Genomic DNA, 26,459 nt, shown 5'->3' with positions numbered 1-26,459 from the left:
ATCCAATAATAATCAAGTTTTGGAGTCTGACCCGGAAAATATCTGAAGGAAAACTGGCACTGGCTCTGCCCCCCCCCCCCCCCCCCCCCCCACACACACATTGTGGTAGAAAATAGATGGATGGAAATGAATGAGAATGTTTCATATTTTGAAGGTTATTTTCAACACTGATTCTTGTAATGTTGTATTTTAAAATGTCAGCGGAAAAAAATTATAAAATAATTACAATTTAATGTGTTAAGAAATGTCTGAGGACCAGATACATTCATCAAAAGAGCCACCTGTGGCTTGCGAGCTACAGGTTCCATACCTCTGCCTTAGACAAATGGTCAATGACTTATGAACAACGAGTTGCAGAGTCCCGTTGCAGTTTTCCAACCCATTTTGCTCAAACTTTACACACACACGCTTAGCTGGTCCAAATTTGTATCAAATTGTGCGGTGATTCGACCGAAGACCGTAAAGTTACAATGGATGTGTTGGAGAGTGCATTGAGAAATTTCAAGTCACTCCAAATTATAGTGGTCCAGCTTTGGGATTTAAACACCACCATCGGGCACTAGCAACACAGAAGCGGTGTGTGTTTTGACGCATTTTTGCTGCAGGTCAGAGTCAGCTTTGCCAATTCATGTCATTTTTTGGCTCAGTTTTTGCATGGGATGCTCTTCTTGATGCAACCCTCCATTTTATCCGGGCATGGGAAACGCACCAATTGGAAAATACCAACAAACTGTATGTCATAATAATGGAGTGATGAAGAGCTTTAGAAAACTTGGCAAAAAAAAAATCTGTTTTCAGTGACCCAAAACACAAAAATATGCATATTTAAAAACAACATGGGAGTCTCGCCTGGAGGCTAGCAGGATAATGACAAGTCAATGAAAGGAATTCTGGTATTAACCTTCTTTGTCAGTTGCTATCGATTGCACCCCGGAGGGGGCTTTGGGTGGCTGTAGGTGGGGGTGGGGGTGGGTTAACCTCAGGTAGGTTAAGAGCATCTGCAAACACGTAGCTGAGCGGCCAAAAACCACAAGGCTTCAGAGGCAGCAACAGCGAGCGTCCACAGCGGGGGAGGGGTATAGCTGCCGCACACGAGCATGGCTATTTCCACGGGGGGAGGGAGGCAGGCAGGAGGCCACAAGGCCGAGTCTTAATATTTGACGCAAGGCAAGATAATCGGCCGGCCAAGTCTTTCCTGGATGGGATGTCTCTCAGCTGTGCTTTGGTTTGAACCAGGACTCGGGCCTGTAAGCAGATGGAGCATGACAGCTTTTTTGGGGCTCGTCCAGCACTTTCCACTCGGCGGTGAGAAAAAGCGAGTGATCGGCACGGCCCGGGGGGGATCCAAAAGCAGCAGTTGCTTTGTTTGGAGAGGGATTACAAAGGAGCGAAGGAGGAATGAAAATAAAAAGGAGGAGATGCGGCGTTCACAGGATCCACACCCGACTTTGCAGCAATGAACCAAGTGGCAAAGCAGGCCCGACACAGGAAGCAGATGTGAATGCTGCAGGTTTCTACATACAAGGATCCACCTCCAGCATTTATACAATCACAATGAGGGAAACCTATCCACTTTGGCCTTCACTTGATGTCATTGATATTTACACACACACACATTACACTGGAACACTTCACGGCTTATATACTACCCATAATTCTTATGCCCCGCAAATCTGTCAATGCAATTTATTACGACTCTGTGAAACTTGAGCGTGAGCTAAAAGGCTACATGAGATCTTTTCAATATCAGACAAATAAAAGGGTTCCAGCGCCAGACCCTGGGAAACTGTTAGGGTTACTCATCTGCAAATGTTGGTCATGACTGAGACATTACCTTGCACCCACAGGGACACGTCCTGGCTGCGGAGGCCCACGTCATTGGTCACTTCGCATCGATACACGCCTGAGTCGTTGAGCTGCAGTGGGCGCATGAATGTGAACATGTTGCTTATGATCTCAACGCCGTCAGGCATCGATCCATCCAACCTAAAACACGGAAACATTTCGTTTACACTAAGAAGCATGCGTTTATGTGTGACAGTGCATACAGACTATTAGATCTGTATGCACTTCATACACAAACGTTGTAAAAGTATGGAAAAATACTCAAAGATTTAAAGGCCCTTTAAAGTCAAAACCGGGGGCATAATGTTTCACCGGGCAGGACTTTGTGTCTACTGTCAGATTGCCATGAACCTTGTTTTTAAATCAGAGGACAGAGTGCCACTACGCCAGAGTTACGCTGATGCAGTAACCATTTTGAATCGTTTTTATTTAGAGCTGTCAAGAGTCTTCCTGGTGGTTGCATTCGGGCAGATCCAGTGTTGAGTTGTGCCGTTTGGGTTACGACTCTAGCCCCTTTGACACCGTCTTTAAGAGCGAGCATTTGTCTGCTTTTTGATATATGGCAGTAGTCATTGTACAGCTGGTGTAGCAGTATAGATTTACCATCCCCTGGAAATAAATCAACACACAGCCATTATTGTCTACATAACTGGCAACACAAGAATGGTGGCGGTGATGGAACTGTTATGGTCTGGGCTGCATGAGTGCTGCAGACATTGGGAAGTCGCAGTTCACTGAGCGGAAAGGTGACTGAATCAAAGCATAGTCTCTATCAGGAATGTGGGATAAAGAGTCCAATCCCCCCCCCCCCAAATGACAAGTGTCTTAGGAAGGTGGATGTGTTGGTGATGGAGTGGCAAGTATGTCTCCTCCAGACCCGAACCCAAGCATCTCAAGCAGAAGGAAGGTGGAGGAGAGTCCACTACCGTACTTTTCCGTTTATAAATCAATACTTTTTTTCTCTCACGCTTTGAACCATGTGGCTTTTAGACTGATGCGGCTAAAAGAAATACAGTTCCCATGATGCTTAGAGTGCAGCTTCAGGAAGTAGTGAATTGGAGGAATGAAGTGAACATGGTGGATGTGTTGGTGATGGAGTGGCAAGTATGTATGTCTCTAAGTGTCAAACATCCAGCAGCTCCACCAGTGATGTCATAAAGGAGGAGTGGAAGAGGATTCCGGGAACAACCTGTCCAGCCCTGATGAATGCCATGCCCAAGAGGATTAAGGCAGTACAAGGTGGTCACACTAAATAATGGAACTTTGGACACAATGTTGACCAGTGTTGCCAGTTATTTCGACAATGACGTTGTGATGTTGACTCATTTTCAGTAAATCTATACTGCTATACAAGCTGTACATGGACTACTCTAACAAGATATGACAAAATGGTAAACTATGGTGGTAAACTACATGTGCCGTGGAGTAGATTGCCAGAAACATTGGTGCCTCCAGCCTCTCCGACCACCAGTCATACACAGCACCGGAGCAGCACTGGAGGTTGGGACTGAGTGTTCGGGTTTCTGGACAACCTGCTCTAAGCCACTGGCGCCCATACTTTTCATGTCCACCTTTGGGGGGGTGGTATATTCACATAATGTGACATAAAAGCAGTTGTTTAGGGAGATGGGATACTGACCTGACCCATGTATACTGGCGGGCAGGAGGGTTGGCCTGAGCGTCGCACATGAACCTCACGTTAGCTTGTCCGGCATACCAGTTTTTCTCCACTCCCGTTATTGAGACCATTGGTGCAACTGTGGAACAAAGTGAAACCAAAGGTTGCTTGAGCAGCTACAACAATAGGTAGGCTATGCTGAGCAAAGCATATTGTAGTTGGGACAACATACTCAATTGGACACACAAGCGTTTGCATACGAGGCAAAACACAGGATGCATTATGCTATATTGCAAGCACAGGAACAATGACTAAAACAAAAGTTTTTATTGTGGTGAAGGAAGCCAAGAACAAATAGTGAAAAGCCACTCGGAAAGAATAAACTGTGCAGCTAATAAAGTGCACTGCCGGGAAGTGACAAAAACGAAAACAAAGTGAAACAGGAGGTTGTCCTAAATGAAGCCAGCACATGCTACTGTAATAAAACACGGCAAACACTGACTTAGATATCCAATTTTTCCATTATGATTTCTCTGGAGAACAAATGAGGAACTCATTACTGAACAAAAGCAGAACGCCTTGCCTCGTCTTATTCGCCGACCCCTGTCACACAGTTGAGCATTGAAATTGTACTTCTTTTGCAGTTAAAACCCCTTTGCTTCTGCCTCAGAGGTGATTTATTGAGCTGCAAAGCATCATTCCGCCTGTATTAACCTTGCTTTGGCCTGCTCCTCCGCCCACCGGTCCAAGCACAGTCCTGCTACTGTGTGTCACTGCTGGGGGTTGATCGATAGCTCATAAAACCTTCATTAGCTGGCACTCATGCAGTCCTATAAGATGCTAATATCTAGAAGATGACTGCATGATTTCAATGAATCAACGTTTCCAGTTGGAATATTTCTGTGTGAACTCTGCATGTTTTCCGTGTGTGCATGGATTTTCTCTAGTTACTCATCCTCTCACATCCCAAATACATGCATGTTAGCATACCTGGAGACTCTAAATCAGAGGTCTCAAACACGCGACCCGCGGGCCAAATGTGGCCCGCAGGACACTAGTTTGAGGCCCCCGCCTTGATATGCAAGTTTAATGTTAGTGCGGCCTGCGCAATTTTGATATGGATGCTGTATGGTATCATGTACCCAGAAAAAATTATTACGTTTGATTCATGTTCATGTTAAAGGTTAAATAACTGTTAATAGTTATCCTCCCTATCCGTGTGGAAGTGGTAAGTTTTTGGCTATTTAAGTTTAAAAGAAATAACTTGGAGGCTACCGTTTAGGTCGCTAGCTCTCTAGTTTGCGAGTTAGCATGTGTCACAAGACCCTGCAGTTGCGCAATATGTTGTAAATAAAAAGAGTATAAATGTGACTATAGTTGTGTTTTGTCATGTCTCCAGGGCTCTAATAATGCTTTGTTCATTTTAATCGGAAAAAATTAATTTGTCTACCCACCAACTATAAGTGCTTTCTTAAGTTTTTATTATTTGCAGTTTTATTATTATTATTGTATTTATTTATTTATTACTGATTGATTGATTTTCTTTATTCTTGATTTATTTATTTTTCATCTTATTTTGTGTAGAAAAATAAAAAGTAAGATATTTGAAAACAGTGGAATGTTTTATCAGAGCTTTTTAAAAATTTTTGTTTTTAATAAATGTGTCTTTTTTTTGTTTTTTTTTGGAAAACCTGATGCGGCCCAGTCTCACCCAGACCCGAGCTCCAGTGGCCCCCAAGTAAATTGAGTTTGAGACCCCTGCTCTAAATGGTCCATAATGAGGACAAGCTCTTCAAAATTGATGCATGCATGCACTTCTGTTCATCCAGCATTTTGAATGAAGGCATGGAGCACTCACATTGAATATTGAGGGTGTAGGGTATGCGGAACTCCGTCTGCAGGGCCGGGTGGTGCACGACGCATGTCAGTGTCTTGCCCTGGGCGTAGCTCTGTGGCTGCCACAGGTAGCGTACATGCACGCTGATGGTGCCGTCCGGCTCGTCACGGCTCTGCCTCTCCACCCTCCCGTGCATATCAACAGTCTCCCAGGAGACCTCGGCGGCGGGGCGGCCGCGCTCTGCGATACAGGTTGCCACCAGGGACTCACTCTCGCCATGCAGCAGGGCGGCAGGACCGGCGGAGACGTACACCTTCGGCTCCACTGCAAGAGGAAGGAAAGAGAAGAATTTGGCATTTTGGTACTCTTAATAAATTATAAATAATTCATGTCCATCATTAGATAAGAAGTGAAGGAAGTGGCCCTTGGTGGATTTAACTGCTGAGTGGAAGGATATCATTCCATTTACATACTGTCCATGCATTAAAAATGGATGCCATTCTATCATGAAGAAGATTTCAATGGACACCAGTAGTATACAGTATATTGGCCTGTTGTTAGGATCTCCCAAACCTTAATAGCTCTTAAAGTGCACTGACATACACTTAGTCTGTAGTCACGCCTGTCATTCGCTACTTTGTTCAGGACAACAGATTCATACCGTTTGCTTTGCAGTCATACTGGCATTGGACAAACGTGTGTGCTGGTGAATACACAAAATGTATTTTAGACACACTTGATGATGCTGCACGAAGGTTCATGTTGCCACATACATGTTGCGTTCATTCATTCATTTTCTACCGCTTTTCCTCACGAGGGTCGCGGGGGGTGCTGGAGCCTATCCCAGCTGTCTTCGGGCGTAAGGCGGGGTACACCCTAGACTGGTCGCCAGCCAATCACAGGGCACATATAGACAAACAACCATTCACACTCACATTCATACCTATGGACAATTTGGAGTCGCCAATTAACCTAGCATGTTTTTGGAATGTGGGAGGAAACCGGAGTACCCGGAGAAAACCCACACATGCACGGGGAGAACATGCAAACTCCACACAGAGATGCCCGAGGGTGGAATTGAACCCTGGTCCCCTAGACCACCGTGCCGCCCACATACAGTGGTCTTTGACATAAAAGTTGATGTAGTTTTTCTAGCTAGTTCCATGAAGCAAGGTGGCGATTATCATTACCTGGCTGGAGGAGGGATTACATTCCAATTACCGCACACCTGAGATCATGCCAACACCACTAGTGTAACGGTTCTCACTAGATTGTGCATCCTATCAATTTGAATTGTTATATCAAACAGCATATGAACTAATTGTATGCAAAGTAAATGCTTATACAGTAGGGGTGTAAGATTAAAACGGGAAAAGTTTTCTCGTTTGGAAGAAAGCTGTACCACGAGAACAGGGCAGCCAGAAGCCAACCAAGACTGTGAACTATGGCATGGCTATGAATAATAATTTTGTAAGTGCTTGCATGCTAAAAGTGCACATAAAGGTCTTTAGGCACACCTTGCAATCTTCCAAGTGCGATTTCTAACATTATTAAAGCCCCCAAGACATGAAACAACACCACATATTTACCCAATATTTACAGTCAAAGAGACTCCATCAGCGTGCTGCCATGTTGAATAGATTTCTAAAGACTGTGCTGAATAGTTTACTACCACAACTCACTCATCTAGTTATGTCTCCCTTCAGACTGGAACATTTCCATAGACCCTAAAACCTGCTGTCATTAAGCGTCTTGTAAAGAAGTGCAGTCTTGATGCCACAGTACTGAACAACTATAGGCCCATATCGAGCCTGCCAGTCTGGGGAAAAGTCTTACAAAAGGTTGTACACTAAAAGCTTGCTGATTTTCTCCTGTCTAACAATGTGTTTGATCAATTTCCAAAAAGGTTGGGGCCCACCTCAAGACTAAGACGGCACTGATCAAGATGAGAAAATGATATGCAGACAAGGTCTCAGTTTTAGTTCTGCTAGACCTGAGTGACCAGTGCTGCTAGAACAGTTGACAATGTGATCTGAGAACAGAGGTTAGAAAACTGGGTGGGTGCGCTAATCTGGTTCAGATGCTATCTGGAGGGGAGGAAGTACTTTGTTGGAATTGGTAACTGTGTCTTGGACCTGTGGGGTTGCCCAGGGGTCAATCCCGGCACTCCTATTGTTCAATATGCACATGCTTCTTTTAGGCCAGCTAATACGTAGCAGCCCCGTGTCCTACCAAAACTACGCAGACGACACTCACACAGATCAGTGTGTGGACGCAAAACAATTATCTCCAGCTAAACTCAGACCAAAAAGTGTTATTAGTCATCTTGAGGCTCTTTCTCTAAAACCTAATCATCAGGTTAGAATTCTAGGGGTAATAATGGACTCAGACCTAAACTTTAACTTTTTAAATTAATAACATCAGCAACCTGTTACCACCAAAAAACATTGCCAAAATTATGGGAATAGTGTGTAAGCCAGATTTACAAAGCAGCAGCCTAGACTACTGTACTGTTCTCTAAATGAGCTGTAAAACAGCTACAGTACATCCAGAATGCTGCTACTCCGAGTCCTGACTATCAAGTCTTTTTCATGGTATAGCGCCATCGTTGACATGTTGGAGGCACATGAACCATCCTGTCCACTGAGAAGCTCCTACCATACTTCTCTGTTTATAAATCAATACTTTTTTTCTCTCACGCTTTCAACCATGTGGCTTTTAGAGTGATGCGGCTAAAAGAAATACAGTTACAAATACGTTACAGTACAAATATGTTGCTCCAGCCATCACTAAAGGGCATCCCTTAAACGTCTTGGCATGTTCCACGATACCTCTTTGTCTCCTCTGCCGCTCTATAAAAGAGCACTGCTCCACTTACTGCAGCACTGACAGTTTTAAAGGTGACACACAGGAGGGGGACCTGTCCACCGCCTAATCCACAAGACAAGGCCGTCACCTTTAAGGACATCTGCTAGCCTCGTGCCAGTCGAGGGGGGGTGGGGGGGGGGTGGGGGGGTGCGACTACAAATTCAAATAACTCCTGGCACCCCGCTCCCTAAAAATAACCAGCCGTCTTGTGCGTGGGTGGGGACGCCACACTCTCTGCCCCTCCTAACAGACTGGATCTAAAAACAGTAGCAGCTCTATGTTCGGAGCCCGCACAATGACTAAATCAGACAGACATGTTCATTTGGAGTCCGTGTCAGGAAGGGAGGAGTTGGGTTGATGAATGGAAAGGGTAACCATTTCCCCCTCTGACCACCTGCACTCTATAGAAACATTAGCATGTGCATTAATAGCTGACTTGGTAGCACACTGTCAACACATATAACACATATATAACGCTTGTAGGTCTGCATCTGTTCCTTTGAAACATAAACCTGGCTTCAGTTGAGCATGACTTGCCACTGGATGAGCGCTGGCTTTTCCATGAGTAAGCAAATCTCTATGCAGCAGATTTTTCAGCTTTCTGACTTTGCAAAAAAAAAAAAAAAAGAGCTGCTGCATCGTTGGCCGCATGACTGAGGAGACAATTTTAAAAGGGGGGGAAAATAGTTCAGAGCGGAACAATAAATTCCTCTAGCTGCTGCACTTGTCAACTTGGTGCACCATTTTTAGAAAGTCCATTTTCTTATAGAGCAGGTTTCCAATGAACCTGTCAGCAGTATACAACAAAAAGGTCACTCTAATCCTTTTGGGTACTTGCATCATATAATTTCCTTCCCAGTGCAGATTGATTGGTTGGCTGCCATCTTCTTGGCCTGCTAGTTACTGCGATGTGAAAACCGTTACCGCTTGCACGCATAAAACGCTGCATATAAAAATGGTACAAATTTGTAAAAACATGCACCAATTCTGTGTTGCTTGAGCTGTTATTTTAGTTTTTTTTTACCAATACACCAAATGGCGGTGCTGTGGGACTGACTTGAAATTTCTCACACAGCTCTATAACTGAAGGGTGTTTGGCCAAATTTGTGGACGTAAGGGGACTGACATGCACATTAGGGTGGCCCTCTGTAAGGGGGTGAAATTTCAAACGAATAATGTCTATGCTCCAAACCCGGATTCTTGTTCCTTTTGACCCAGAAACGTGCTGTGCAAAGTTTCGTTGAAATCGGAATATATTTAACCGGTGCTCAACGACTCTGAACTTTTACTCAGCGAACGCTAGTCACAAGCACTCCGGGTCCCCCTCTATAAAGTTAAAAATAAGATAAGTTACGATGGAATTTTTGTGGAACTTTACAGGGCCAATTTTCTTTATAAACTGAATTTTGAATCATATGACTTCAGAGATAAATTAAAGGACAGCCATTAGTTACTTCTGATTTAAATACATGTTTGCCGTATCTATTCAATTGTCAAACTGTGCAGGCGAGAGTAAAAATAAGAAAGGCGCTATTCATTCATTCATTCATTCATTTTCTGCCGCTGGAGCCTATCCCAGCTGTCTTCGAGCGAGAGGCGGGGTACACCCTAGACTGGTTGCGAGCCAATCACAGGGTACATACAAACAACCGAGGCAATCTTATTCTTATTCAACATTTTAGTTAACTGAAATGGAAATAATTAAGTATGATTTAAACATTTCTTTGTGACTTTCTAATCAATTTTTCTCTGTAAATTTGGTCAAATTGGATGACTTTAGAGGCATTTGACTTTAGAGGTTCCACTATAGAGTTAATTGGTTTCAGACCCGACTACGATAAATAAATAATAAGTAGCAAATCAAATATTTTCATAGCTACAGCATAGAAAACCCGTTTCTGACTTTCTAAATACAATTTCAAAAATTATTAGAGCCCTCTAGGCATGACATAACAAACCAATAACCAAAACCTTTACACTCCTGTTATTCATCTTTACACATTGTTCAACTCTTATCAAGCCAGCCAGCGGGCTAACAAATTAGCTAACAAATTAATTTATCCTAAAATTAAGCCACTTCCACACAGAATTAGAAGAGAACCAAGGTAATGTAATGTATGTAATGTAATTCATGCCGCCTAGTGACCAGAATACTTCTATTTCAACATGTTTTGACAAATACAAAACATCTGTAGAAACAAAAAAAATCTTCCTCGCCTCAAGAACATGTAATTCAGTTCTGATAAAACTGATGCCATTGTACCATAAAAGCAAATCTCTCATTTACAAATTATATCTGCTGGATATCTGCTGGTTGCACCACCAACTTGTAAGGTTCACCAAAATACTATTTACTAGAATATTGACATAAAATGAGGTATAGCCAAAAACAAATGACTATCACACATGAAAGGCCCTTTACTGTGCTACGACTGCATCTGTGCAAAATCCCCCACCGCTGTCCTCTTGTGTTCTCCTCCATCAGGCTCCCTGGAGTACACGGCTCCCATCGACTCATTGATCTTATATAGTAAAACTTTAAGGTCGTTGAGCACCGGGTAAATATTATTCGATTAAAAAAAAAAATTACTCGCGTGGTTTTCTCATGGAGTGGAACAAGAATCCGGGTTTGGAGACTGAATTTTCAAACTTTCGAAAATAAGGGCCACCCTAATGCACATGTGTTTAAACTAGGGCAGGGGTCGGGAACCTTTTTGGCTACAAGAGCCATGAAGACCAGATATTTTAAAATGTGTATCTGTGAGAGCCATATACATTTTTTTAAACATTGAATGCAATAAAATGTGTGCATTTTTATGTAAGACCAACAGTTTTAGATATAATGGGCTCTAATTACGTAGACCAGGCACACTACCCCACGCCAAGGGGGTGTGGCCAGCACACTTTTGTGAGCAGCGCAGTGTCCAATAATAAATCAAATACTTGCTGCCATTAATGCAACTTCTGCTGCTGCATGGTTTTGCACCGTACTCAGCATATTTCATTCTTTTGGCCATCTTTGCCAGAAGGCTTGGTTCTGCAGCTTTAGCTAGGTGACTATTTGACTAAAGGAGGAAAGTTTACATTTACATCTCAATGACCGAGGTAGACTACCGCATTACCCAGTAATAATCGAGTTTTGGTGTTTGACCTTGAAAATATCATCAGGAAAGATAGATATGGTCAGCCGTATTGCAGTAGAAAATAGATGGACGGATTAAAATGCATAAGGAAGTTGTTGATTTTTAATATTTTTAACAGTGATTTCTGTGATGTTTACTTTAAAATGTTAGCAAATATACATTTTTATTGTGGTAAATGCTTGAGAGCCAGATACAGTCATCAAAAGAGCCCTACCTGGCTCCCGAGCCATAGGTTCCCTACCTCTGAACTAGGGCAAGACTGGTTGAAAAACAAGAAAACCTCATGGCAGAAGCATTGTGGGACTTTGCGACTAATAAGCAACTAACTAACTAACTAAGTCGCTCACGCTGTACACAGAACTCATGCACATGACAAATACAGCAACAAAAACATTATGTTTAGGAGTGCGTCAGAACCACGGAAAGTTGTAAACCGAGGTCTGCCTGCATATGATCATGGAGGCACAAAGATTCAAATGGTTCATATCCATTTTATGGCTCTTAATCGACTCATGATGCTGACTCCACTCAGTGTCAACTCTGCTTACAAAGATTGTGTAATGTCTGATTGGACCCACGTGGCAATAGACGGTCATCTGCTTTTAATGGCCTATCTTTAATAAAAACATTTAAAAAAAGGCTCCTTGTGCCAATTGGAGCATGTTAAGAAGTATATAACACAATGAGGCAGCGAGTGGGGGTTTTTGTGAGGTTTGTTTGTACACAACCAAATCCCACATTGTACTAATAAAATGGTCATCAATAACAAATACAGAGGCTTTCCGTCAAGGCCAAAAGAAGAAAAAAAAAAAACTCTAGCGCAAACCTGTTTCACTATAGACAACACTAAGACGTTGAGGACTCCATCCAGGACGGGCCAAGCAATTTAACAGCTGCGTGCTAGACAATAGTATACTTTTGTGTCCGCCACAGCCTCGTGCCATTCCTCCATTACACCAAATACAGCCGTTCCACTGGGTGACAATGTGTCATGCTTTCTGTAAACCCTGATCTTACAGTGGAGCCTGCTTATCTAAAGGGTTGGGCTATCGGGGGCAGTTCCCAGACTACCTGGAGCAAGTACCAGAGAGAAATTGTACGCCTTACTCCCTCACACTTAAAAACAACACACACAATAAAACATCTTGCTCTGAATTATTTAGCTTGAAAAAGGAGATCATGACCGCATGTGAACCGTAATTGGCCCTTTATGAACGTACACACATACGTACACCAGGACATGTCGGACTAACTATGTGTTGACCCATCCAGCTGCTTCGTGTAAAATCCACTCGCTCATCATCCTCCGTAGTAGCTATTTTAAAGCATCCTCTGCCATTGTTGTTTGATGACTTATACAAGTAAGTTCTGTATAGTCTTTCTGGCCTTAATTGGCACTCAAAAATTGCTGTGGCTTATTTTTCACATGCATATAATATAAAAGTCAGTGCATCCAGTCATGAAACAAATTACAGGATTAGAGCTAAAAAGAAATGCACTAATTAGTCACACAAGCACACAAGAAGCCCAGCTCTCATTTCCCATACTGCATGAATGAAACGTTGATGATTAAAACCTCTTGATATTGTGGTACGGCAAAATGGCTGCAACAAAATATTTTCTTACTCAATTAATCTGTGGCTTGTTATTTTGATTCATCGAGTAGTCGGTGAATCCCTAGAGGGACAAAATTAGAATGAACAAACACAAACAGTTATTGGTTTAGTCCACAACATATCAGATAAGAGGCACAAATGGTGATTTCCAAAGTGAAAGCTGTGTGTGAATATCCTGTTTTACCTAAAACACTATGAGAATAGGTCTGCTTTGATGGATGATTAAGGAAATAGGACAAATATCAGGGGATATTTTCATTTTTAAATCAAAAACAATTAATCCATCCATCCCTTTTCTATGTCGCTTATCCTCACAAGGGTCACGGGTATACTGGAGCCTATCCCAGCTGTCTTTGGGCGAGAGGCGGGGTACACCCTGGACTGGTGGCCAGCCAATCACAGGGCACATATAGACAAACAACCATTCACACTCACATTCATACCTATGGACAATTTGGAGAGGCCAATTAACCTAGCATGTTTTTAGAATGGGGGAGGAAACCGGAGTCCCTGGAGAAATCCCCCCCCCACATGGCCTAATTAATTTGATGATGGATACATCATCAATTCATTGATTAATTGTTGCAGCTCTAGTTGATTGAATGTAAACAGAACAATGAATAACATTGTGTCGGTCTCCTTTCTTGTACACTATAGTCATTTTATACTGGTACCCTGATGACAATTTGCCTACCCCACTTTGCCAATAAAAGACTCAATTATGCAAAGTCATCTTGCCTCATCGTCATTCTGCCAATTCTGCCTATTTGATAAACAACAACAAATGGGTGTAAAATCCAGGTTAATACTGACATTCTTTTATTTTGAAGCATATTTTGCGGTGAACAGGAAGAAAATTTCAAGCCCGTGGCTACAGACGTGACTTAACTGGTCTTGACTTGACTTAGACTTGCACACCTTTACTCGAGACTTGTCTTTAAAAACTTGAGTCTTACTTGAGCCTCCGTTGGGACTGTATACTGTATACGTTGTGGTGTGCAGTTTAGCGATAACGAAGAAGTTGACCATGTCACACATGTCAACAGAAGAACAAAAATCTTTGCAATTTGTATGCTGAGAAAAATCGGTCGACCGTGTACGTCGACGTTGATTAAGGCAGCAAGTAAGCGTGACTAACATCAGCGGGTTCCACTGCAGTCACCGACAGTGTAACCTGCCACTGATTCAAACAAAGACGTACTGCATCCATACTCAGAGTACACAGGGCTTTCTAAGCGCCACTTGTGTTTTATGTGATTGGTACAAACACATTGAGCTGTATTGAAACATCCACCTCCACGAAGGGCTTGGCAGGGCTCAAGCTCTCAAAAGCTAGTAAATCTGTCAACCAACTCCCGTTCCAGCTTCAGCAGTTGGCCATGGCGCTTGTATACAAAGAAGCACATTACCTACCTAAAACATTGACGTAGGTGGATGCTTGGGTATTTCCCAGAGGAAAGGTTGACACTTTGCAGGTGTACAAGCCGATATCCGCAAAGTCGACTCCTTCAAGGGTAATGCTGGCATCGTGGACAGAGGGGGAAACAAACGAGATGCGTTTGCTGTAGTCCGCAGAGATGGACGTTCCAAACTCTGTGTGGAACACGGCCAAGATCTCTTTGCCCGAAGGACGCTGGTGCTCCCAGGAGCTCTGGATGAGGATGAGGTCGGGGGGTGCCTCTATCCTGCAGCTCAGTGTGATGTTCTTGCCCAGCACAGCGTCCACTTTGGCAGGGACCACCAACAGGTTGCTGTTAACTCCTGCAGAGAGATGGATGTTGGTGTGAGATGTCATTGTGAACAAGATTTAGGTCTCCCATCTTGAGTCACACTAGGATGCGATTTACTTTCTAAATGATGATGTCTGGTGCATCACAACAATAAACGATCCTCCGTCATCTGTCATTCCAGGACCTCCCATGAAGAAAGGCGCAAAAACCTTTGGAAGTTTCTTCTATCTTCTCCTTTTGAACAGTTTAACAATAATAAAAAAAATGTGTGATACCTTATGAGCTACCCTAAAGACATTGGAGTAGTAATACATGTCTGTTTCTGAGCACCAAACGTGAGAAAAATGTCAATTTTGACATATTCTGATGATCAATGTCCCGACTAAGTGGCACAACTGCCTTATAATTTGGCTTTATATGCACATACATATTGGGAGGAAAATCAAGATGCCTGGTGGCATACATTGTGGCTGTCTTTCACCATGTATTTACAGTTTAATGCGCCATTCAAATGGGGAAGCTAATTTGTACTAGGTAAAATGTCATTTTAAATATTCACACTGAAACTTTGATCAAAGCAGCACCGCTCGCTTCCTATCCAAAAATATTTCAGACCCATAAAGTAAAACATGGACTACACATGAGGTATTTTTCGGCACTCTTTTAGCACCGTTGACATGTTTACAGTCCGTTAAGTTAGTTAAATTTGGGAACCATCAATCTGCTCTTTTTGTATGGAGTCTCGGATGTGTGTGGAGTTAAAAAAAAAAAAAAACAACTTATAAATGTGGTACACTGGCAGGTATTTTGGGCGTTTTGGCATGGATGTGAGTGGTTAGCCACAGCAATGCTAGCTTGGCTTTGTGAGTTCCAGAGCCAGGGATGCTGTTGCTCCCCCGTGCGCCATTACATCCCTGTAATTTCACTGATTACACACACACACACACACACACGCACACACACACACAATACACAAAACACATGCCTTCTCTCTTCCAAAATAAGGGCAAAGTGTGTAACCATGTGTATGAGAGTCAGACATTATGTTTGAATGGTTACTCAGTACTAAACGTATGTTAACTTGTGTTGTAAAGTTGCCAGTCGTGCGATCATACTCTGGCTTTCCTGATTACCCCCCTTCCTCGCCCAACATTGTCAAAATATTTTCCATGGGAGTCTGGCACCCACCTATATCGTATTGAGGGGGGGCTGGGGGGCGGGGCTGTATTTGCTTTATTTGAAAGAAGTGGTTCTTAAGGTGACTTTAGATATTGTCTTATTATAGGACTTTTAAATCCACTTTTAATTCCCCCCAAAAAGAACAGTTGACCTTTATTTACAAGAGCCCTCGGGCATGAGGGAGAATCAAGGTCAAATTTGTGGCTTTGGCTTTCTCCACTCCACAGGAATGGGAGCCGACGTGACAGCTGTTTGCAGACACATAGAAAGTGCATCTCCTTGCTGAATATAATAAATAATATATACATATATAGATGAACAGCATGCATGAGATTGGGATGAGAGTCACATGATTATCACACCCATGACCAGGGCTCTACATTAAAAACCAAAATGACTTGCCCATAGGGAATCCTTAAGGTGAGAACTACTTGCCCGAACTTGCCCCATGTAAAATGAAAAGACTGCCATAATGATATCATGTAATTTTTTGTGGCATCACATGAGAATCTCAAATAAATAAAATAATATAATAAATACTACCTTACACATGGTAGTCGTAGTAAGCAGTGATATTTATAAGTTGTGCACCACAATGAAACATTATTGAATAGACACATTTGTGTACTAGTAAAGTGTTTTTAATCCAGAAAAAAATGCTCAATGGTCAAACAATAATTTGTGAAGCAACGGTGAGAACAATACACAGAGAAATGGAAGCGCTAGATTTTGTAGCTTGTGCAAAATCAGCACTTGGTATTGGATCTAATGGGTGGTGTTTCATTGTGACCACTTCAAATTGTCACAGCAATGTGATTCACTCACCTGTGCCATCATTTGATTTGCTGCCGCTAATAAAATACTTGTTTAGGAGGCACTGGTTCATCACTTTTTGATGTTTTCCTTCACAAGTTGTTGAAGAATTAGACCATGTTGGCAGGGACGCCATGATGGATGTTTTCGTAGTCAAACGATCGCTGATTGGTTGATCGCGAACAACGGGTGTGGGTAAAACGTGGACTGTGGATTACGGACCGCGGTCTAAATAAACGATTCTGATTGGTCCATTTCAAGATTTGCAAGGATTGCTTTGCAAATTACCACCGGAATTACTCAGTCCGTGTTTTACCAACACCCAACAAGAACCGCTTAAAAAAAAAACTCTTGGCAGTATGGCATGCTAAAGTGCACTTGCCCGACGGGAATATCACTGATTAGATTTACTTGCCCGAATTTTGTTTTAACTTGCCCCGGGCCATCGGTACATCGTTATTGTCGAGCCCTGATGACATTGTGTTAATGTACACACACACGTGTGCCTACACTTGTGCCCGACACCCTGCTGCAGCTACACAAACGGGTGCTCCAACTGCTACCGCACGACTTTTGGCTTTCTTGCACCGTGTCCGCTTTCAAACCCCGGGCAAGCACAAGGAGAAACAAGAGCTCTCGCACATGCTATGTGCTGTTTGCTTTACAGGGAGCATCGGGGGAGCATGTACATAAACATATAGAGAGGAAAAAGGGTGTGAGAGTCGTGAGTGGACTCCACCCTGACCATTAGGGGGAGGAGAGTCACAGATGGTCCTCTGCGTGGGACAACCTACAGCCAGGAAGGGAGTGGGGGGAATCTTGGCAACGCCATCAACAAGACCATGAAGAGTGTAGCACAGCCTGGGTTTTGCCAAGAAGAACCGTGAAATATTATCTAAAATATGGCTGGAAAATCAAAAGCAAGCAATGCCTTGAATAAAGCTGCTATACAGCGTCTCATGGAGAGACTATGTACCTCGGAAAATGTCTGGTGGATATTATCATCCCGTGCAGTGCCACCTATTCAGAGAGCGTCTGCAAGGTTTATAACTCATTCATTCATTCATTCATTTTCTACCGCTTTTTCCTCACGAGGGTCGCGGGGGGTGCTGGAGCCAGCTGTCTTCGGGCGTAAGGCGGGGTACACCCTAGACTGGTCGCCAGCCAATCACAGGGCACATATAGACAAACAACCATTCACACTCACATTCATACCTATGGACAATTTGGAGTGGCCAATTAACCTAGCATGTTTTTGGAATGTGGGAGGAAAACGGAGTACCCGGAGAAAACCCACGCATGCACGAGGAGAACATGCAAACTCCACACAGAGATGCCCGAGGGTGGGATTGAACCCTGGTCTCCTAGCTGTGAGGTCTGCGCGCTAACCCCTAGACCACCGTGCCGCCCAGGTTTATAACTTTAAACATAAAAATGGCATCTTTTTTGGACAATAGCGTTTTGGGGGCAGTGTCTTAAGTCGGGGGTTTTCAAAGTGGGGATGCACAAGAATAAAACAACTGCTAAGCAAGCTAGGTTTCCGTTGTGCAAAAACTCTCTGTCCACACTGAAACACCTTTACTGGATGCCAAGCGCATTGGGCTTATCAGAAACCAGAAAAAGGAGCAGCAGCTGGCTCGGTTGTGCATTATGCCTCTGAACGCCTCTGTTCGTCAATATATTCAGGAACTTTTTTTTTACTAGGAGCAGAAAATTTAGGGGTTCACACCAGAATCGTGGCATATGTTTGTTGCAAAATGTGACTTTGCTGTCTGAAGTCCCGATATCGCATGTATAATGATCTTTAATAATCTTTAAACTCAGCCCAGGAAACAACATTTTTCTTTTGCTCACTGTGCCTGTCTCCCTTCTGCACGAAATGAAACCAATGAATGAAATGAGCCAATAACTTTATTAGTTGTGTTAAATCTGTTGTTAAATATGGTTTAAATACATGAGGTAATGTTGCAAAAAAATGTTCTGTTTTTCCTGTCCATACAAAAACACCAAAGCCGCAGTTATTCAATATCTCCGCTGTGGCTGGAGTTTTCCAAAATCTCACTTTTTTAAGAACAAAAATATACTTTTGCATGTGGACAATAAGACAAAACGGAGATAAATGTGTGTTTTAATAATCATGTTGCTTATTCCATGCCTTAGTTTGTGAGCGAGTAAACTTCACAATATATCTTCTTTCTCGTTGGGCTTTTCCCTTCAGGGGTCGCCACAGCAAACCAATGTCTTCCATCCAAGCCTGTCTTTTGTATCTGTCTCCCTCATGTCCTCCTTCACTACATCCATAAACCTCCTCTTTGGTCTTCGTCTACGCCTCCTACCTGGCAGCATCATTCTACCAATATATTCACTATCTCTCCTCTGGACATGTCCCAACCATCTCAATCTGGCCGATAACTGACTTTATCTCCAAGGACTCTAACATGTAATGTCCCTCTGATGTACTCCTTCCTGATCCTATCCATCCTGGTCACTCCCAATGAGAACCTCAGCCTCCTGATCTCTGCTGCCTCCAGTTCTACTTCCTGTCTCTAGACCAAACAACATGGCTGGTCTCACAACAGTTTTGTATACCTTTCCTTTCACTTTAGCTGAAACTCTTCTATCACACATCACGCCTGACACTTTTCTCCACCCGTTCCACCCTGCCTGCACACGCTTCTTCACCTCCTTTTCACAATCTCCATTGTTCTGGACTGTTGACCTCAAGTACTTAGAATTCTCCACCTTCTGTATCTCTTCTCCCTGTAACCTCACTCTTCCACTTGGGTCCCTCTCATTCACACACATGTACTCTGTCTTGCTGCGGCTAATCTTCATTCCTCTCCTTTCCAACAATATATGCTGCAGAAAATCACTTTTTGGCGGGAGTAAGGGAAGGCGCCAACCATCTTATATCTGAGGGGAGGCTGACACTACACTTTCAAAGCTCCCGGTCTTACGTGTTCAGTGTCGGCATGTGCGAGTCAATTCAAAACAAAAAACAATACTGATGGACAACAGTGTTGCTGTGCTAATGCTATCCAACACATGTGCCACCAAAGGGTATTCAGAAGACTACAGACAAGCAGTTGGCGCACATACGTGAGGTCTTTCACAAAAAGACTGCTGACCTGGCATTTTGTCCCTGTTCTGTATAAATGGCACAGACACGGGATGGACGGAAAAATTCAACCTGGCAATCCGGAGCCTCCTGAGGCAATACCACAGCCGTTACAGAGGCAGGTGATTCCGCAGTACTCTTTTAGCACACACGTGCATCTACTGGACTGTGGGATCCTGTGTGAAAGTACACACAGTTGCGGTAAAGGTGGCTAGAGGCTATGTCATCTGTTATAGCTCAGAATTTTGCAGATTCTCTGTATCAGAAGTTTTGGTAACCGATAATGACATACCCTGCCGTACAATCAGCTTATGCACTTGTCTGCAAAAGCTCCCAAAGAGCAAGAACAGGCTGCACTTTTGCACTTTCCCCCCATCTCCGAGAAGCCAGGGGAAACAATGAACTCATGGGAAGGTTACGCTTTCTTTGAAGAAATGCTCCATATTTGTTTCTCTCCCTCATGACATCACTAATTGTGACAAGCTGCTCTGCAAAGCGCGAGGGTAAATCAAAACCTTCCTCTTTGCCTGGAAACCGGTTCAAACATTCCACGTGGGCTGCTTGATGAGCCGTGTATGGGACCAGAACGAGATGCAGCGCTCACCTCCCCAGAGGGGCGTGTCATCTGGATGGAGATCCACTCCATTAGGTCGGTATGTATGTAAGGACCGGATGAGAAGAGAAAATTCCAAATGTTCGAATGCAGCAGCGAAGAAGACAACGTGATCAAATATCATGTATAAATGGTGGTAAGGGATTGATTTCAAGACCTCACAAATGAAGAATGCAGACTTGTGGTTGAGGACTACATGCTGAAACAAAGTGAACGTACATTACAACAACAGAAACTCGGTCACGTCACCCACCGGGGTCGTATTTTAAACCTTTTTTGGTGGAGTGTAAACAAGCCAGCTAGTGTTCGCAGCAGTATTAGAGACTGTCAGTATAAAAGTGGCTTCTGTCCAAAGTCAGCAATCCTACGGGGTGGGTGCTACGCTCGCCGCAGCCCCTCGGCCTCACCCTCTTTCCTGCCTGGATCATTTTCAAGGGGGTGCAGCAGGTAGACATAATGAGGGGCAGTGTTTCATTACTGTTTAAAGGAGTGTGCACTGATGCTTCTTGGTCCACCATGGGCTAATGTAAGCGGACTATTAAACACCCATTATATTCCATTAGGATGACTCCTGCTGTGATTCTGATCAAGGACAAAACAACACTAAAATGCCTCTCATAAATGACTTAGTGATTCAAATGGAATTACAAGAACAGTCCAAGTTGTTAACAAGGGAATTTAGTGAGGAAAAACTCCCCAAATCAGACATTCACATTCCTCTGGCTTGGCTTTGTTGGTTATTTGGGACTGCACACAGTGGTCAATTACAACCTAAAGCAGGGGTGCTCATTAAGTCGATCGCGAGCTACCGGTCGATCGCGGAGGTGGTACTGGTCGATCGCTGGTCGATCGCGGCGTGACATTAAAAAAATATCATCCCAGCATCAATGCCGTCACTTGATTGATATACAGGGCAGCCATTCAGATGACAACTGAATGTTGCCCTTCGGGCGACCAATCAAATCAAACAACGTCTCTAAGTGCAGCAGAACTTACGATGTCAGCCTATCATCCATCCCCGTTACTTGATTGACATACAGGACAACCAGTCAGATGACAACTGAATTTTGACCTTTAGGTCACCGCTCATGCGTAAACAACGATGCAAAGTGCTAAGCTAGTCGGCGAATTGCGAGATTTTAAGCCCTCGCTAAAGTTTATGGTCACTAAAATGAGTGAAGGAGCTGAAAACTGGACCAAGTTAAAAGGCAAAAAGCACATCACTTCCATACGGATATGGAATATTATACGGATATTATGATACGGATATTATCCATGACTGATAAACATTTGGAAGTGTGCTTGAGGCTGGCTATGAGCAGCTACTGTCCGGACTATGCATCCCTGGCTGGTTCAATTCAGTGCAAGTCATCAAAGTAAACTCAGGTAATTACAAAAAATTTTAATAGTTAATTATGTGTGTTTTGCAATATTGGCTCATTTGGTTATGTAAGGTACATCAACATACATTGTACGTACAAATAATCCTCAATACATTTGAAAATAAATAGATGTTTTGCATTTTTGTAGTGGGTAGATCATTTTGACTCGGTCATTTTAAAAGTAGCTCGCATGCTGAAAAAGTGTGAGCACCCCTGACCTAAAGCCATTGTGTGCTATTGTTCTGTGAAAGTGGGTAAAACACAAACACACAATGTCTACATGCTTAACACAGTGGCACAGACATTTGGCTTTATCTTTGCCAGACCTATAACTCTGCCCTCAGTCGGATAAAGACAGGAAAGACCAAGTGGCAAAGTGCCTCCTATACAGCGTGCCTTTATCATAAAGAATATTTGTGCAGGGTGACAGCAACATTAGGCCATACGCCACCTTCTAACCTGCCCCCTTCCTTCCTTGCATTGTGTCCTGCCAGGGCGTGAGGGCGTTTTCAGAGGGCTAATTCACAGCAGAGACAAATACGCGGTGACAGGCCTTTAAAAAAGAGGCAGGCAGGTCGGGTCTCTTTCACTTGTCACCATCCTCTTCAGCAGCCCTTTTTCTTTGCGCCCCCCCCCCCATTGCAAAGTGGACCTCAGTGCCCTTCTTGTCATCCGATTAAAGATTGGCGCTTAACAGGACAACATCAATAATAGTGACAACATACAAAGTGTCAGGGGGGTCGGGGAGAACTGCAGTGGCGTAGTACTCATGAAGGACAATGTCTTGTGTACCCGGGAAACACAAACATTCCTCGTATCCCGCGTTATTGTTTGTTGTGGGGGGTCTGTGGTATTTTTAGGGTGGACGCACAATGCATCACGCATTGACGTATGACGGCCATTCTATCTCAGGCCGGACAAGCTTAAGAAAGCACACGGTTTATTTGAACTATTTGCAAAAGACAAGGTAGTGCCTCAAAGATAATCAGGTCACTCCAAATTAGAGCCAACATGTGTGACTTACTAACATAAGAGTGCAAAGACTGCACTGCAATCTTCTGTACTCCACTGTAGTGGTGGTTCTAATCACGTCCTCTTGTCTGTGTTTTTACTAGCACATTTCTGTTAAAAAGCTGCAAACTAATGACCCTAAGGACAGCCTCTTCACACAAACTATACAACCATGAATCACCACACTGACAAAGGCAGCCCAAACAAAGAACCTCTGTCATGATAAAGGACTGGCTGCTGGACATTTGCTCACAAGTTTGTTTGGGTGGAGAGCAGAGATTTACCTCTACTTGCACTGTGATCCTATGTAGGAATGCATACCAAAAGTCGGCACAAATGGTCATAACCAGCAGAGGTGTGGACTCAACTTTGATGACTTTGAACAGCCTTGCACCTTGACTTGGACTTTTGACATTAATGACTCTGGACTCGACTCTGATGACTTGAAACTACTTTATTGACTTTATTTTCAGTGAATGCGGTGCGTAAAAGGTGTCCCAAGAATTTGTTCATTAATATGGTTCCATTGTTATTATGTTATTATTATACTATTATTTGATCGTTATCATGGAATTTCAGCAAGAGAACATATGTCCCTTTGAATCTGCATCAGTGAATCTATTAACTCATTCCATCCTGGTCATTTTTCAAAAGACGGTACCTGCCATTTGCACCACAAAAAAATCAATACTTTTGGATAAATATTGTCAAATTTTTAATCATTCATTCATTTTCTACCGCTTATCCTCACGAGGGTCGCGGGCGATGTTGGAGCCTATCCCAGCTGTCTTCGGGCGAGAAGCGGGGTACACCCTGGACTGGCTGCCAGTCAATCACAGGGCCAATTTGTAATCAAATTAATCTAATCTGATCCATCTTATCACTATTCCATGCTGACCCTTGCTGGTGGATGTTGGTGGATGTCTAGACAATTATACTTTCATTAGAGCACAAGTGGATGCGTAGTTTCCCACGTACAAGTGAAACCCAACAGGGAATGACATTATTTTCCTTTCAAATCATTCCCATGATTGTCCTATTTTAGACCCTCTTGTATGATGAACCACTACCAACAATATCCAGTTTTATTAAGTGACGGCCACATCAGTTGGAAACACTAGACATTCATTCATCCAGTTGCTGTTATTGTTGAGGTTACTCATTAGCAATGTGGTAGTTAACTAAAAGAATAGTACACCAGCAGAGTTTGGAGAAAGTTGGAAGTTTTGCGTTTATTTTCAATTTCCAGGGCCAACCAAAAAGCAGAAACAAGAAAATCTGTGTCCCTGCCCACTTGGGCTTACGGGGCGGAAGTGAAGCCGCCCAACAAAAACCTCTACAGTGGTGAGTCAAAAAGAGTAGTCTAATTTAAGTGTGGCATCCCACCAACATTATTCCGCCTGGTCAGAGCGAGTTCACTTTCTTTGGGACAACTATTTTTCCCAGCACTTAAAAAGATGAATGACAACCTTAAATTTACACATGTGTTCACCCAAACAAATTCTGTGCCACTTGGGACACATGGTGGAAAGACAGCAGTCTTAACCGCCAGTTTTCGCAGGATTCAGTTGTCAAAACTTTGAGCCAAACTTTTACGTTGCCTCATTCATTTGGCAAACGCAAATGACAATGTCACATAAGTTACATAATCCGTTTGTTGCTGTGTCCTTTGTGGACTCGATGGCCCAAACAAAGAATTACACGTTTTGGTGACTCAGTCTTGTCATGTTATAATACATTACATGAGTCTGAATGGGTTTAATCCCATGTTAGCATGCCATCATTGGAAACTGGAAGTCTCTGTGGCCACTCTTTGATGTCATCACCATTTGACTCTTGTTCTTCACTAACACAGTTCCCTTTCATATGTCATAGTTCTGATCGGTTTTTGCATGAAAAATATATTTGCTCTGTGTTAAAAAAAGAAAGGTTTTGTGCGATTGACATCTTGAGACAAACCTCATATTATAAATATACAACATAAGGTATTTCAGTATTGAACAAAGCAAAATTTGTTCTCAATCAGAAATCACTCCACACTCTTTATTGCTCTCTGGTTCTACCATATCTTACTTATTGTGTGGAAATATGGGCTAATAACTATAAAAGCAATCTTCACTCGCTAAATGTACTGCAAAAAAGGCCAGTAAGGATAATTCATAATGCCGCCTACAGAGAACATACTAACTCCTTATTTCTAAAATCACAAATACTTCAACTTGCTGATATAGTTCATCTTCAAACAGCTAAAATAATGCATAAGGATAAAAACAACCAATTAGCTAAAAATGTCATCCAATACTTCTCTACAAGAGAGGAGAAATATGATCTCAGGGAAGAAGTACATTTGAAACACTTCTATGCTAGGACTACGTTATGCTAGCCATAGCATTTCAGTATGTGGAATCAAACTATGGAATGGATTGAGTAAGGAAATCAAACAATGCACAACGATAAGCCAATTCAAGAAACAATACAAGCAGTTGATGTTTGCTAAATACAAGGATGAAGAGTCTTGAACCAGTCATGATGTGCTATATATATCACTATATTGACACTTACTATGGTACACATTATGGCATTGGATGCTCATATCACCTTGTACTTCGGTACGAGGTGCATTATTAAAAAAAAAAAAACATAAACTATATTAGGAAAGCAGGAAGTGAACAAATGTAACAGTTACTGATTGTAAAAGTACCAGATGGAGGGGTAGGATTTAATAAGCTTTGCTTCTTCCTACTCCTTTTGGACATGTGGAACTGGGAACTGATTATGGGATGCACTCAATTGTAATCCGATGCATGTTCAAATGAAATAAAACCATTACCATTACCAAACGGTTTTAGCTTTTGGATGCTTTGGAACAGAGGAATCACAAAAACAGTTCGGTTCCAGAACACTTCCACCTCTGATTTGTTCATATTTAGAAACAAGAGAGAGGCCATCTTCTCAGATTCAGGTTACATGTCTGGTTTGAAATAGTGGTCCCGCATATTAAGAAGATTACTGGGATGTAGAAGACAAATATTTAAGAGTACATAAAAGCAGCCCATTTATAGACGCACTTATTCATGTTTTTACAGCATATGCACTCCATGAAACTATCATGTCTTCCCACTGACCACAAGCCTACGGGTGGAAGAGTGCAGTACCTCCAGCTACTTCTTTAACACAGAAAATTAAATATGGTGAGTTCATGTGAAGTAGTGCAGGGGGAATACTAAACTGGCCAAAACTCAGTGTGGATATATTTCAGCATATTCTTATTGAGACCATTACCACAGTACATCTGTCTGAAGGACCGCGGCTGCTGAACAAACACAACCACAGCAATGTAAGCTAGGGGACTATAATTCCCCCTCTCCTTGGCACGCCCCACCATCAAGTGTAAAGCTACAAAACCTGACACAAATTAATGACATCGCTACATGACTAATCCAATCCTCTTATACTTTTATTACAGGACACATATTTATTCATAAATGCAGGATTTGCCGCCTTCTGACGACGACGGGAAATGTTTTGGACTGCCGTACATTGTAGTAAACATTTCCTACTTCCTACGGTTTTGGGCCTGCCATTCATGGAGAGTGCATGCCGTGCTTTCTGTATGTATTGTTCTATTGCTTGGAGTAGCAGCTAAACAGTATATACCAGTATATGTATGTATGTGTGCCACTGGG

At 42.8% G+C, this 26,459-nt stretch overlaps 1 protein-coding gene across 1 annotated transcript in view; it reads right to left on the bottom strand.

The window, feature by feature from the left end:
- nectin3a (nectin cell adhesion molecule 3a) overlaps positions 1-26,459 on the bottom strand; it is a 42,294-nt gene that overhangs the window by 5,147 nt on the left and 10,688 nt on the right. Inside the window, exons 2-5 of the mRNA XM_058080793.1 lie at positions 14,341-14,688; positions 5,322-5,624; positions 3,485-3,602; positions 1,835-1,986 (exon numbers count right to left, since the gene is read on the bottom strand). Of these exons, the coding sequence (XP_057936776.1) occupies positions 1,835-1,986; positions 3,485-3,602; positions 5,322-5,624; positions 14,341-14,688 (921 nt within the window). The remainder of the gene's footprint in view (positions 1-1,834; positions 1,987-3,484; positions 3,603-5,321; positions 5,625-14,340; positions 14,689-26,459) is intronic.

The sequence above is a fragment of the Doryrhamphus excisus genome, chromosome 8 (genome assembly GCF_030265055.1).
Source record: "Doryrhamphus excisus isolate RoL2022-K1 chromosome 8, RoL_Dexc_1.0, whole genome shotgun sequence".
Classification (NCBI taxonomy): Eukaryota; Metazoa; Chordata; class Actinopteri; order Syngnathiformes; family Syngnathidae; genus Doryrhamphus; species Doryrhamphus excisus.
This window is presented reverse-complemented; position numbering and strand designations above follow the sequence as displayed.